Source organism: Pleurodeles waltl, chromosome 2_1 (assembly GCF_031143425.1).
Source record: "Pleurodeles waltl isolate 20211129_DDA chromosome 2_1, aPleWal1.hap1.20221129, whole genome shotgun sequence".
Lineage (NCBI taxonomy): Eukaryota > Metazoa > Chordata > Amphibia > Caudata > Salamandridae > Pleurodeles > Pleurodeles waltl.
Window position 1 is genome coordinate 569,408,393 of NC_090438.1, and position 14,211 is coordinate 569,422,603.

At 43.9% G+C, this 14,211-nt stretch overlaps 1 protein-coding gene across 3 annotated transcripts in view; it reads left to right on the top strand.

Annotated features, from left to right (window-relative positions):
- GOLGA4 (golgin A4) overlaps window positions 1-14,211 on the top strand; it is a 758,002-nt gene that overhangs the window by 93,324 nt on the left and 650,467 nt on the right. For all 3 annotated transcript variants that reach the window (XM_069215119.1, XM_069215129.1, XM_069215138.1), the window contains exon 2: window positions 11,443-11,526. In XM_069215119.1, coding sequence (XP_069071220.1) covers window positions 11,443-11,526 — 84 coding nt within the window. The remainder of the gene's footprint in view (window positions 1-11,442; window positions 11,527-14,211) is intronic.

Sequence of the window (14,211 nt, forward strand, 5' to 3'; positions counted from 1 at the left end):
TTGGTGGCTGATGTTCAGGTCCTCCTTTTTCCCTATCTGTTGAACCAGGAAGGAAACCTCTATGACCAGCACCTGTGATTACCGTAAAGTAATGGTTTGTCTTATTTCAGTAGTTCATGGTTTGCCCTCTGGCCTTTTGGTGACCTCCCCATCCCTTGATTTAGAGTTCAGGCTTCATATTGCAGGCTAGGATCACTAGTATGAGGACAGTGTCTGAATCTTGTTTTAGGATCAGAAATTGTAAGTTCTCGTTTTAATCATTTTAATGAAGGTGAACCATACATGGCATTCATAGTTTGGCAGTCTCCATGCTTCTGTGCAGGTGGGTTTAATAGAATGGGCCTATTGATGTTTGCATTTGTAAAGGAATTGGCAGATGGATGGATGAGTTGTAAAGACTAGTTGGCTTGGGGCAGTAGCTTCCATGTGAATATTAAATTAAATTAGAACATTGGAATACTGGGGGCTCCATTGAAGACAATGGAGTGCTGCGGGCTTTTACTGGCCGGTAAAAGCCCGCAGCGCCAACATTCCAATGTTCGCTTTGTTCACAGCAGCAGCTGTGAACAAAGCCTCACGGAGCCCGAGGGGATTTTAATCCCCTCGGGCTCCGTGAACATTTTTTTTTTTAATATAACATTCTGCCCTGAGTGGCAGAATGTTCTAATAGCCTTAGAACCCGCCGTAGCGGGCTCTGCCGGCTATGAAAGTCCCTCTCCCTTGTTAAATGCCCTCTCCTTCGGCTCGGGCATTTAACGCGGAGAGCGAGCCTTTAATAGCCGGTAGAGCCCTCTACGGCGGGTTCTAAGGCTATATTAAAACATTGGAATGTTAGGAGCTCTATTGGAGACAATGGAGCGCTCTGGACTTTTACTGGCTGGTTAAAGCCCAGAGAGTTAACATTCCAATGTTCTTTGTTCACAGCAATAGCTGTGAACAAAGGTCTCCCGAAGCCCGAGGAGATTTCAGTTTCCTCTGGCTCGTGAGGGCTTTGTTTTATTTTTTAGAACATTCTGCCCTCTTTTGGCAGAATGCTCTAATAACCTTATAGCCCTTTCTAGCTGGGCGATACTGGCAATTAAAGTCCCTCTCCCTTGTTAAAGGCCTTCGTCTTTGGCTCAGGCCTTTAACGCTGGAGCGGGCTTTTAATATAACCTTAGAACCCGCCGTAGCGGGCTCTACCGGCTATTGAAGGCCTGCTCCCCGCGTTAAATGCCCGAGCCGAAGGTGAGGGCATTTAACAAGGGAGAGGGACTTTAATAGCCGGTAGAGCCCGCTACGGCGGGTTTTAAGGCTATTAGAACATTCTGCCACTCAGGGCAGAATGTTCTATTAAAAAAAAAAAAATGTTCACGGAGCCCGAGGGGATTAAAATCCCCTCGGGCTCCGTGAGGCTTTGTTCACAGCTGTTGCTGTGAACAAAGCGAACATTGGAATGTTGGCGCTGCGGGCTTTTACCGGCCTGTAAAAGCCCGCAGCACTCCATTGTTTTCAATGGAGCCCCCAGCATTCCAATGTTCTAATGGAAGAGAGAATTCGGTTTGGCAGAGAACAGAGGCCTGGCGATATGTAGAATAATGCACCAGAAACCAAAAAAGGGTCCAGTTGGGATTAATATACCTGAAAATGTTGCATAGAAACAATGACAAACCATATTGAAAGGAAGCGCTCTGGACTTTTACTGGCTGGTTAAAGCCCAGAGAGTTAACATTCCAATGTTCTTTGTTCACAGCAATAGCTGTGAACAAAGGTCTCCCGAAGCCCGAGGAGATTTCAGTTTCCTCTGGCTCGTGAGGGCTTTGTTTTATTTTTTAGAACATTCTGCCCTCTTTTGGCAGAATGCTCTAATAACCTTATAGCCCTTTCTAGCTGGGCGATAGTGGCAATTAAAGTCCCTCTCCCTTGTTAAAGGCCTTCTTCTTTGGCTCAGGCCTTTAACGCTGGAGCGGGCTTTTAATGGCCGGTATAGCCTGCTACGGTGGGCTCTAAGTCTATAAAAGAGCTTAAGGTTTACCAGTTAATCCTTCAGGATGTCCTTTAAAATATTTTACTTTAAGTAAATCTTGTTAATTAAACTCTAAAGTGGCATACGTGTATCTAAAATCTGTATATACTATCCTTATTTTCTTATTTGTTGGCATGGGGATATTCCCTGTATAGTATACAGGGGTGTTCTCCTGCTGTGAGTGCCCAACTTTATGTCTGCATTTGTATCCTGACTTTTATTGTGGCGCAAGTCTTGCACTAATCCAAGCGTGTGTGCAGAGGCCTTAGCCTGTCCCTGACTAGGTGCATTCCTGTGACTAGTAGGGCAATAACAAGCATGCCATAATAGTGGACATAGCACATGAGCATATAGCACATGAAATTAAGGATGCTGCATATTGTGTTTTAGGAATTGATAGCATGACCAGCCATTTTTTCTGTGTCGCTTGGTTCCACTGTTTGAATGCTCAAAGCCCTATGACATCCTGCATGCACGTAGAGTGTGTGTGCGTTGCTTGTAGCACATGTGCATTTTTACGATTCTGTGTGTGTCTGAGTGTTGAAGTCTGTGAAATCGCTTTAGGATGTCACTGGCTTGATGGGACAAAACATGAGGATGGCTACGGCTTTCCCAGACAGTGGAAGTGTATTGCTTCTGATCCTTTACTTGGAGGATAGAGATCTAGACACTGCAGTGAAGAGGATGGAGACGTGGCTATCTTGAGTCAATCTATGTAGTAGACTTTTGTCTAGGGGTTACTGAGTAGTTCTTTTTGCACACTGTCATTTGGTTGATAGTGCTGGTGAGCAGTGGGCCTACAGTTTCTGGCAAGCTGGGAACGGATGTTCCTAGGTGAGGTCTTTCCTTTTGTCTGCCCCTGATTACTGCTTCAGAGATGCTCCTAGCAGCTAGATGAGGACACCTCACACTTCATTGTAGCTTGGTTGTGGATGGATACGTTTGAAGACAGCCCAAGTGCCATCTGCTATGAGAAGTATTCCTCTACACAAAGGCTGTGTCTGGTGAGCAGCCTGAGAAGGACACTTGAAAAAGAACCATTCCAAATCTGCCCTGAAGACTTTTAGACAGTGGATTCACACCCCCTGTTTAAAAAATGAGTAACAAAACATGGTGCCCAAAATACCCCTCTTTGTTCCAGTTCCAAGCCCTCCATGTCCAAGGAAGATGGTGCTCAGCAGTGTACTGGTACTGCTTTTTGACAAAGGTTGGTGTTTGTCTGACAGTCCGTTTCACAGAGGTTGGATGACATCACCTGAATTCCTCATTTAATGTTGGAGGAGTTGAGAGTCTGCCTAGAGGTTTGCAGTGAAAGGGAAGGAGTCTACCTGACACTGCAGGAGGAGAGATCATCTAGAAGAGATGCCTAGCATGTCCCAGGACCGAGGACACCCAGTGAAAGCAGAATGCCCAAAAGCAAGGCCAGGAACGACCAGTGCTGCAGAGGGCCCCACTGCTCTCTTAGGAAGGTTGCTGACAGGCACCACTGCAAGCCTTTGTGATTGCCATGGCCTGATCAGAACTATACCTGCCAGGGTGACTATATAGTCCCCATTGGGCCTGAAACTGCCTGGGTGACTGGGTCAGCCTAGTCGTGGCTGCAACTGTGTCGGTGAAAGTCTGATTGAGACAACAATTGCCATAGGGACTGATGACTCGGTTAGGGCCTGTACCTACTTTGGCCACATAACCCAGTTTGGGCTACCCTTCTTTCTGTGGCCAGATGGGCTGTAGTAGCTGGGGCTGCAGGAGCTATTGCTGCACTTGCACACAAGCCCCAAAGCAGCCACTCACCTCTTCTCTCCGCCAAACTGAGTCTAGGTGGCCCGTTCACCAAAAGGCAGGCCACACTTGCCTTCATCCAAGCCCCTAAGATTGCCTTCAATCGCCGTCGGTCTTCGCTTTCAGGACACATCAAGTTATCAAGTTAATCAAAATAGATATTGTCATTATCACACCTCTGATAGATCCATGTTCTACATGGACACTTAGCAAAAATAATTTTTTACAATCTATCACTAAATATGTCCACATTTCATACTGTTTCCAAAGTACAAGTGGATACATTGTAATAGAGGTTTCTTTCTTCCAAAACCCATACTAAACTAACCGTGGTATGTCTTTTTTGTATTTTAAATAAAACACAGTTTATGATAAACCTAAATACTAACATATCAGTTTCCTATTCATACTGCTCCATAGCTTTTAAGGCAACCCAAAATTGGATAATAAAATTTGAATGAGAAACAACCTTTATTTAATGCAACAACATAGAATGACTAGACTTTTCCCTTGTGAATTTTTTTAAAACGTGTTTTAATTCATTTTATTTATTAAAGAGTATCAGCGCAAGTTACAGAGTTTGTTATGAATCCTATACTTTCTGATACATAGTTTAGTAATATCATAATTGCCCGTCTTGTGGTATAGGTCGAACAGCTTTCATTCCAATCAATTAAACCATAAAACAACCTAGAACGCCCTTCATGTGACCCCTAACCCACCCCCATTAATCCTTCATGTCCGGTCTATCCTCCCAGTAAGCCAATATTAAATAAAGGTGCTTGCAGTCATGGTTCATTCTGTTATTGTGGTTATGTAGTGGGTTGCAGATAAACCCCCCCCCCTTCCCTTCCACTGTTTCTGTACCCTCATGTTGATCAATTAGTGTCCTGTTCTTGCGACGTAGGTGCCTCAGTCACCACCTCAGCATATGAGAGCTGGGTCCTAGTCATCTGGGCCTTTTTGTCATGCCTAGTCCTCCGCAAGTGTATCTTTTCTGCCCCAGCCCACTCCGCAATATCTGTCTCCCACCCAAGTCTTGTGGGGGGCCTGGAGCTACACCATTGCATGGCGATAGTGTTTTGCCACCACAAGGCCCAACATAGTGTAACACCTACTACGTTTCTTGGCAGGGTTCTGTGGAAGTAGACCTAACATACATTTTTCGATCTCCAATGAAACCCACCATCCCGTGATGGCTTTTAACTGGGGAAGTATTTCTTTCCTGATATTTTGTATAATGGGGCAGCTCCATGCCAGATGGAGGAAATCGGCTTCTCCCTCCCGCATTTGGAATATGTATGATCTTGGTGGGGTAGATAGTGTGTAGTCGCCTAGGGGTGAGTTATGCCATATATATATATGAAGTTGTATTGTACAAGTTTAAAGCTTGCCCCAGCTGCCACTTCTTTGACCCCCAAATATATTTTGCTATAGTCCTTAGGGGTTAGTTCTTTTCCCAGGCTCTCATGCCACGTCTTCTCCACCAGCAGGGATTAGTTTATCTGCACACCAAGTTTGGTACAGGTGGGTTATGAGTATGCATCCCCGCAGGCATGTTGAGCAGAAATCTCGGAGATCAATGTCCACGCATGCGCGACGGTCGAAATAGAGAGAGAGAACAGAGTTTTCTAGGCAATGCTCTTCTGGCCTTCTTCGGAGGCCAGGACCAACATCAGCAATATAAATCTACGCGTTCCCCAGCGATCGGACCATAATATGAACACGCTCCTATGCTGAGGTAAGCACAAGGTATAATTATGCAAACCGGACCCACAAAGGGGAATGGGTCAAGCGCGAAAAAGTGTGTGTGCTAGTTTCATTAGATACAAAGGAAGACCCTTTAAAGATTGCTGCCCAGCCCCGCTCTCTCTCCACGGGCCTAATCAATAAACATACAGAAACAGCAAATATCAATCAAAAAGTTGTGAGTACTTATATTCGGCTGCACAGCAGCAAAGAAAGAGGAAGGACTTTAGAGTCTGTGATATTTATAGAGAGAGCCGGCCTGAGATTGGGCATGCTAGGACTACAAGTGCTGTTGAAATATGTAGTTTTGGTTTTCTTAAAGTTTACTGAAAGCTGTAGAAATTTCAGTAAAGAAACAGAATCATAATCCAAAGCCTCTGGTCCTGACATAAAATCCAGACATTGTTAGCTAGTGTGGTGTGAGCAAAGATAAGTTAGTCAGCAGTTCCTGTATCCACAGTTTGCCAGCTTGGCTCAGCAGATAAAAAAATCATGCCCTAAAGTGTAGTTTGGTTGAAAGATGTTTTTCAGGGCAGCATCAATCTACCGTCTTGATTTACAAATGTTTTTATTATGCTGGATATTTTTGTGGTCTTTTTCATATACCCTCTTCTCTTCCATTTGCTCATGTCTAATCTTTTGTTGGTCGATTGTTCCTTTCTTTACTTCGCGTCCTCGTGTTTATGTTTTGTGATTTTCTTTTGACCTCGACAACTTTTAATGTATCCCAAGTAAGGGTTTGCAACGTTACTCGTAAATTAGGTGCAGTGTACTTTGAGGTATTTTGGGCGAAAACGTAATACGAGATCACACCTCACTTTCAAAAGTCGCTCAAGATACTGACAAGGTGAATGGTTCACAGAGAGTTTTTCTCACAACACATTTTCGGTTAAAACATATCTCCAATTCCACATTTTCTTCAGCCAATCATTTAAAAGCAAATACTTTGGGCGAAGTTATCACTTTGAGCACTTGACACGGGTCTGTGCAAGCCTTAGGGAGGTGCTGTGGGCTTGAAAGTCTTTTAAAAATTGAACATATTTTAATACACATTCAACTAAATACTAATCTTACATTTAAAATCATATACAAATTGGCAGTTGAAAAAAACAATATGAACACTCCCTCTAACACCCTTATGATTTTCAGGGGCTGGGAACTAAATAAAGCTCACAGAATTGAACTAATCCCCCTTAAGGCAGACTAGACCTCAGCCTGAGGCAACTTAAATGGTTTGCGTGCTAGCAGACCATAACCAATAAAAGCACAAGACCCAATAGAAGGCTGTAGCAATCATCAGGTGTTAGACCGCATTCAGGACTCTGGGCAGGCAAAGGCTACTGGTCCTCAACCGTGGGAGTTGAGGTTGTTTGCCACTGCTGTCTTGGGTCCATCCTACTATGTCTCTGCAAATTGTTCCCAGTACAAACATTTCCATACTCGCCTTTCAGTGTAGGTAGGGCAAGAAGGCTTCTCATTGAACTGGTGTGGGGTGCTTGGGCTCAGAGCTCAACACTCACTCAGCATACCCAACAACTTGAATGTTCAGTCCAGTGCTTATGGTAGCAACAAAGAAAATACTTCAGTCTCTTAGTTGTACTAACTGCTACACACTTCATTAACTATATAAAAATCCTGTGAGGATGAGGTTGAGGATCCAGCTGCACTGGTCTGGATGGCGCAGCTTTGCTGTAGGAAGTGCAGGCCGGGGGCGTAGATCTGGCAGTTGGCAATCCTTAAGGGATGTGGTCATGACTGGACCACATGTAGGTGCAGTTCCACGTGGTGTCCTCCACAATAGGCAGTTTCATTCCTTGTCCTGGCTGACTGTATGTCTCTGACCAGGCCTTTAACAGATCAGGATCTATTGCCCCACTTGACCTTGTGCAAATCAGCCATTGAAGACCCGACTGTTAAGCAGATGTCCGCCTGACACGGCCCTCAGCAAATTAGCTGTGGGTGCTGACTGGGCCTTCACCAAATCAGCAGCTGCAGTCCTGACTGGGCCTTCAGCAAATCATCAGCTGCAATCTTGACTGGGTCTCAAGCTTTGGGGTTCCCATGAGGAACAGAAGTCAAAGTCTGGGGGTCCTTATGCACCAAGACCCTTCTAGATCATACAGTCTGCCCCTTCTTGGGTGCTCCACAAACATGGACAGGTCTGTCTCAGAGGATAGAAAGGGAATGTGCGGTCAGCTGCCCCCCCCCCCACCAATTTGGTCCTCGGTGTTGCATGCATGCAAATACAGTCTGGAACAGAAAGAACTAAAAGAGCAAACAACACAATAACAAACTACCCAATCCTCCTAATTCCTCCCCCAAACATTTCTCCTTTAGAAGCATCTGTCTCCCTCAAACATTTTGAAAACCAACACTTCAACAATGTAGAGAGCAAAACATTAGCACAGAACCTTCTTCAATGCAGGATAGAGCACGACTTAAGTAGCACATAGGGTGATAGGTTCTTAGTGGATTTGCAACAGGGGTGATGTCACTGCTAGAGCCCAGGTGTGGTACCCGTGCCCGGGTGAGGCCCTCAGTGATCAAGCGGGCAGGGAGGCACTGAGTGATGACCACAGTTCATTCTGTCCCTCTCACTGCGCAGTTCTCTGCTTCGGAGTGATTGCCAAACCCCAGAAGCCTCAGAGGGATACCAAGCGGTTGTCTGCTCCTTGTGTGAGCGCGCTGTCTGGCGCATCCTGGGTCGCATGCGAGGGCCGGGATCAAAATGACCTGCTTGAAGATTTGGGTGCTTGGTTACCCACTCATAGGCATCCTCCGGGGAGTCAAAGAAGTATGTTTTTTTAGAGTTGTGGTTTGACCTTAAGCCTTGTGCGGAAAATGAGCATATACTGAATGTTCATGGCTTTGAGTTTGTTTCACCTCCTCATAGGGCTTCCTGTGCTGTTGGACCATGATTTGACAGGAGTTGTGGGTCAGAGTACCTACCAGTTGGGCTTCACGCAGAATTGCGTCCCTGTCTTTGTAGTTGAGACTCCGACTATGAAGGGCCAGAGGGGGCCATGGGAGAGGGGACTCTGAGCCAAGGAACGGTGGGCCATTCTCAGCCACAAATCAGGGGGACAGTTTCCTCTCAAGTATCCAGGACAAAAGCCAGGCTTCCAGGATCTTCTCAGGGTGCAGGTCCTCAACGCCTTTAGGGAAACATACAAACCACAAGTTGTCATGACGAGACTTGTTTTCAGAGTCTTTGGCATGATCTTCCAGGGTGTTAGCTGTGGTTGCTTATTTGGCTACAGAGTGGGTGGAGACCCCTGCCTTCGCCTTCACCTTCTGACCACTTTGCACACATCTTGGCACAGCAGCGCCACATCTATTCCAACCTCACCAATCATGGTCTCCACCGCTTCTTTAGAAGCCTGTATAGCTTGTGAGATGGTGGCTAGGTCTGCAGTGGCAGCCATGGGTCATGTCGAGGGGAGGGCCAGCTGTGGGGTACAGCCCAGAGGCGCTTGGACCTTTAACTTGTCCATCTTTGTTTGGGTGTGGGCCATGTGATCTTTGCCTTAGCTAATGGCGCAAGGGACCCAGCAGGTCTCTTCCTGCAGGAAAGACGTAAGGATTCACCTGGGGAATCCTATTCAGGTGATCACAGCATGGTTATGTGGGACCGACACACCCAAATGGTCAACATCCATCTTTAGAGTGCCACTGAAACAGTCTGTAGTGTCCTCCACCAGCAGCCCGCAGCAGTGGGTAAGGGCCCCTCTCCCTTTCAGACCCCCAAGAAAACCAGGATCACTGGGTCCAAAGTGTACAGGGCTGGGCAAAAGCCCCATAAGGCATGGGCCCAATTCCCCCACATCACAGGTGCAAGCAATACTCTGGTCTCATTGGCCACAGGGAGGGTCCCCTTCACCCAGCCTGCTTGCCACTGACCACAAAAGGCCAGGGCAGCATGAGCTGCCAGGCCACTGGCAGATCTGGAATGTCGCGTGGGCCGCAGTGATCACCTATGCAGCCCTCAACACTACACTACACCACACCACACCACACCACACTACACCACACTACACCACACCACACTACACCACACCACACTACACCACACTACACCACACTACACTACACTACACTACACTACACTACACGTGGGATCTGCAGCCCCACTTTCCCAGCTCACCACCTGTGAGAGGGTAGTGTGAGTGAACGGCAGGACCCAGCTGCAACATGCCCTAGAAGGCTGCTGTCTTCTCTTCTTCAACCCTGGCTGCCATGGCGGATCATTCACTCACAGCTGTGATTTGGGTGGTTTGTGGGCCCCAAGGATAAAGATTCTGACCATGGCCGGCAGGCAACACCACTAGGCGCGATGAAGGGCTCCACAAGCAGCAGGATTACTCAGGATGCTGGACGAGGTACCGGAGCATCTCTAGGTCGAGGGCTCGTCTTGGCCTGCTCGGCCACGCCCCGTAGCTAACGTTACTTGTAAGTCTACGTTATGTGAGCTTCAATAGTATTCTCAAACGGTGAATAGAATATCATGCTCTTCCCGTTAAATGGGAGAGAGGAGAACCATGAGTAATGGAAGCAAGAGGAGTAGACTAATATGGCATGGACAATTTAAATATGTATTTGTAGAGAAAGCTGATCTATTCAGGAACCAGCTTCGGAGTCAAGATAAAGAGAAAATACTTGAATAACTTTTCTTTTCAAATAACCCTAGGAAGAAAATTCATAATGCAAGTTGGAATCTTTGGCTCTCTACTTTTGAGAAATGCGATGGTGCCCCATCCCAACTATGGGCTTGCTAACTTTTTAGTAAGACATGCAAACCCTAACAACTAGATGTCCACGCTCTGTGCCAGTGCAGCCAAGTATGCAAAGACAATGTAATATATTACTATGTACCTTCATACTTGTTAGTGCCTTTGCTGTAATGCCAATAGCAAAGATTACTTTGTAAGTGGGACGAAAAGAATGCCTATTTATGTAGAAGTAGACAGATACGTGACCGCAAGAACTATGTCTATGCCAATACAGTGTAATCCTAAGAAAGAACGGAAAGAGGTTATGTAAACAGGCCTCGTTATTCCTTGAGAAATTAGAGGTTACAGTAAGCTCCACTGAACAAACTGAATTCCACTAGTCTACTGACATCAGATATATGGCTCAGTTTAAGACTAATACTTTTCAGATCGGCACAATCCACCGTTCAGTCTTTAAAAGAGGGCATTTTAAAATGGGCCTGGAGAGATATATCTATGTCTGTGTGTGTATTAAATGATAAATAGAAAAATGCTTGTTTTCTGCATTGACTACTTCCCAGCCCTTGAGTTTCCTGTCTTTGTTACGATCATCTTCATAAGGTGCCTTGCCTTTCAATTCCTACTGTCTGTTGTCACAGACTTGTTACCTATATGTGCACTGAAGTGAAGCAGGCACATAACTGTTTCACGGTGTAGGCATCTCTGGTGGTTAATAAGGAGATGGCCTATAAGGGTGCTTGTAGTTGAAATTAGTTATTAAATCGTGTCTGATCTTGCTCTGCATGTTTGTTGTCCTATCCTTTAATTTTTGGGGATCTCTGCTGCCCATTGCCTTTTGCTTTTTACCGGTTTGCTAACAACCTGAATTTTCCATTTTGGAGAACTAAAAATGCATTCTATACTTAATACACTTACAGCACACTTTACTGATAACCCGTAGAACTCTTGACAGCTCTTCATACACTGAAAAATTGAAAAAGATAAACTTTAGAGTTTGCAAAAATGTCACTAATCTTCTGGTAGACCCTCCTTCAGCCACTAAACTGGCAAAATGGATAATGTGATCACATAATATCATTTTCTGTTTTGCCAATATTACTAAATGTATTTTAAAATGAATAGTACAAGTGGTATGCCTTTTGCCTTACTGTTTTTTTTTCGTTTCAAATTGAACAGGGTCTTCCTCCAAGTGGAAACAGGAGCCGGACTTCATCATTGACAGGGCAGCAAGATGATGGCAGCTCAACCCCAGACAAAGAGGTTTGTTCTAGCCATGGTTCTATCATTGTGTATTTTAGTGAATAAAAAATATAAAAGGAATGTTTAAGTATAAATGTCTTGGACTGGTGAAATGACAAGGTTTGTTTTCAGTACTGCAGCTCATAATATTCAAAAACAGAAAGCACTTCCTGAGCCATTAGATCCATATTTTGTTGTGTGCAGAATAAATGTTATTTTTCTGGGCTCGTGTTTTAGGAGTTGAGAGGCAAATGATGGATACCAAGTTGCTTGTTGAGCAGACTCCAGTTTGTAAGGAGAGTACACCGACATGGGTTTAGCACCTGACAATGAAGAGCAGCTACTATGCAGCATCATAAACTTTGAAACAAGGAAAAGATGTTGCTAGAGCAATGGGACAATGAAATAAGATCATGGTGTTGTTTCAATGGCCTTATTTATCCAAAGCATCTAATATATTTTCTATAGTTTTTGCATTATATTAGGAATATATCAATATTTCTTGGTTATATAGTCAATGATAGTGATTCTGAAATTATGGTTCACAGAGTAAGGCAATAGGATAGCATTTTTATGACTAATATTTTGGCTCCAATTGAAGAACATGAAGAAAATGTTTCAAACATGTACACATGCATATAAATTTGATCCGTTAAAGTTTTGAGTTAATTGGTGGGACATGTCAAGTTTTACTTGGTCCCAAACGTGCCCTAAAGTGTTAATTTGCTGTTGAAACTCCCATAGGAAAATTTGCTGTAATACGCCAGGAAAAAAAAGTTGCACACTTTTGTGAACAACAATGTTGCTTGGGCAATCTTAGTAGCGACACCCATTTCAAGTTAGTTTTGGTTAAGGAACATGAGATATTTGAGGCGGAAAACAGGTTATAGAAACAAGATTGAAAGGGAAATGGTAAACCTTTCTCTCCCCTTGAACCCATGCAAATGATTCAACAATTAATACTTGGTACTGCGTTTCAATGGGTGTCTAAACATTTAAGGTTTTAAGTAATGAAACTGACTAATTCAAGGGCATACTATTGAGGTCTGGTATATATGTAACTGTATGAGAGATATCAAAACAGTGCCACTTTTATATTCATGGTACCTATTCTTTGCAAAATTATAGTCCTAAAAATCATTATCTTCTAGCTCTTATTATCAAGCCTTACCGCTGACCATATCCAAAAATAGGCTACTGACATTCCAAAAGAACCAAATTCAAAAGATATGGGAGGGGTGTATGTGTAGAGTCTCGCACAATCTACTCATGGCCCCAAAGTACACAGATGGGCCCGCTTGCCCAAATACCTTTTTGGGTGTGAAGAGAGAAAGCATTATCCTGCCCTTCTAGACAGAGGACATAACAAGGTAGTTGATTTGGATTACATGGATGGTACATTTATTTATTGTGTCTAATTAAAGTTTAGATATAGAACGGATGCAAATTATAGTTAATTTGGATAACTATAAATGCAAAGATACTAAAGAACCACGCGTTTACATCTAGGCACTAGGATGAACTCTTTCTTCTTGATCTTATGTTTTTTTTTCAGCCTTTTAGCCATTGGGTATATGCCAGCAGAGCACACTTCTGAACACCAAGCAGTAGATGTTTCCAGAACATCTCAACAGTGAAGACCAGTTAGGCATTACATGGTTAAATAGATTAGATAGACTGAAACAAATATACAGTGACCCAACACTATAATTCACAACTGGAATTTTAGACAAAACATGTAGGCTTCACTCAGCGGCAATGTTGTTCTTTCCTCTAACCCCTATTAGAGAAAATCAAGGAATGAACTGACAAGTATTTTAAAAGTGTGAAGGGGGGGGTCTCTACATAAATGTAATGTTTTAAAGTCCGTGGTTGTTTTTTACTTTTGAATAATGCAGATGTGTTTTTTTTTTTTTTTTAAACTGAGCATGAGAGTTTATTTTTTAACAATGGAGGCACTGGTTAAGCAATGCAAATGGCAGGAATTTCCAACCTCAGTGCTTTGAAGCCCCTTTTAGTAAATGGTGGTATCCCTGAAAATCTGATCTGTACATGGTCCTAGGCCTCCGAAAACCTTCTGACACAATTTGGTACCCAGAGTCTGAGGGAAAGCCTGCATGGCACTGATCAGCTTTTCCAGATTTTGTGAATATTGGAGTTAATGTGTGAAAAAGGCTCTTAAAATTATTCTGCCCTCCTTTTCCGAAAATATTTCCTTTCCTTGATCGACATTAGAGGGGCTAAAGCACTGAAAGTTGTCAAAATGTCATCCCTAGGTTAATGAGAAAAAGTGGATGAATATGGACTAGATTGCCCAAAAACTAACTGGTCACCCACTTGTTAGTTGCTGCCATGAACGCCATCATTCATTACAGTGTCCTGGGATTGATGTGTTGTGTAGTAAGGTGTGATTCACACTGGCTATGGGAAAAATCACTTGATTGAGGAAGAATGACTCCTCTAAATTCCCGCAGTATATCTCAATTCACAATAACAACAATAGGGAGGATATCAGTCAGGCCATATATGCCTGCCAAATGTTGTCCTGTGCTAGTGTTTGGTTGGCTGACTGGGTTTAGAAAACTCTTTTAGAAGTCTAATGTCAAAGAAATTATTTCAATTGTAGTATTTGAGAGTCTAATAGGTAGTGTTTGACCTCAATACTTGTTGGGTATTCACAGTGGGAGTAGAGGGTTAACTGCCTTG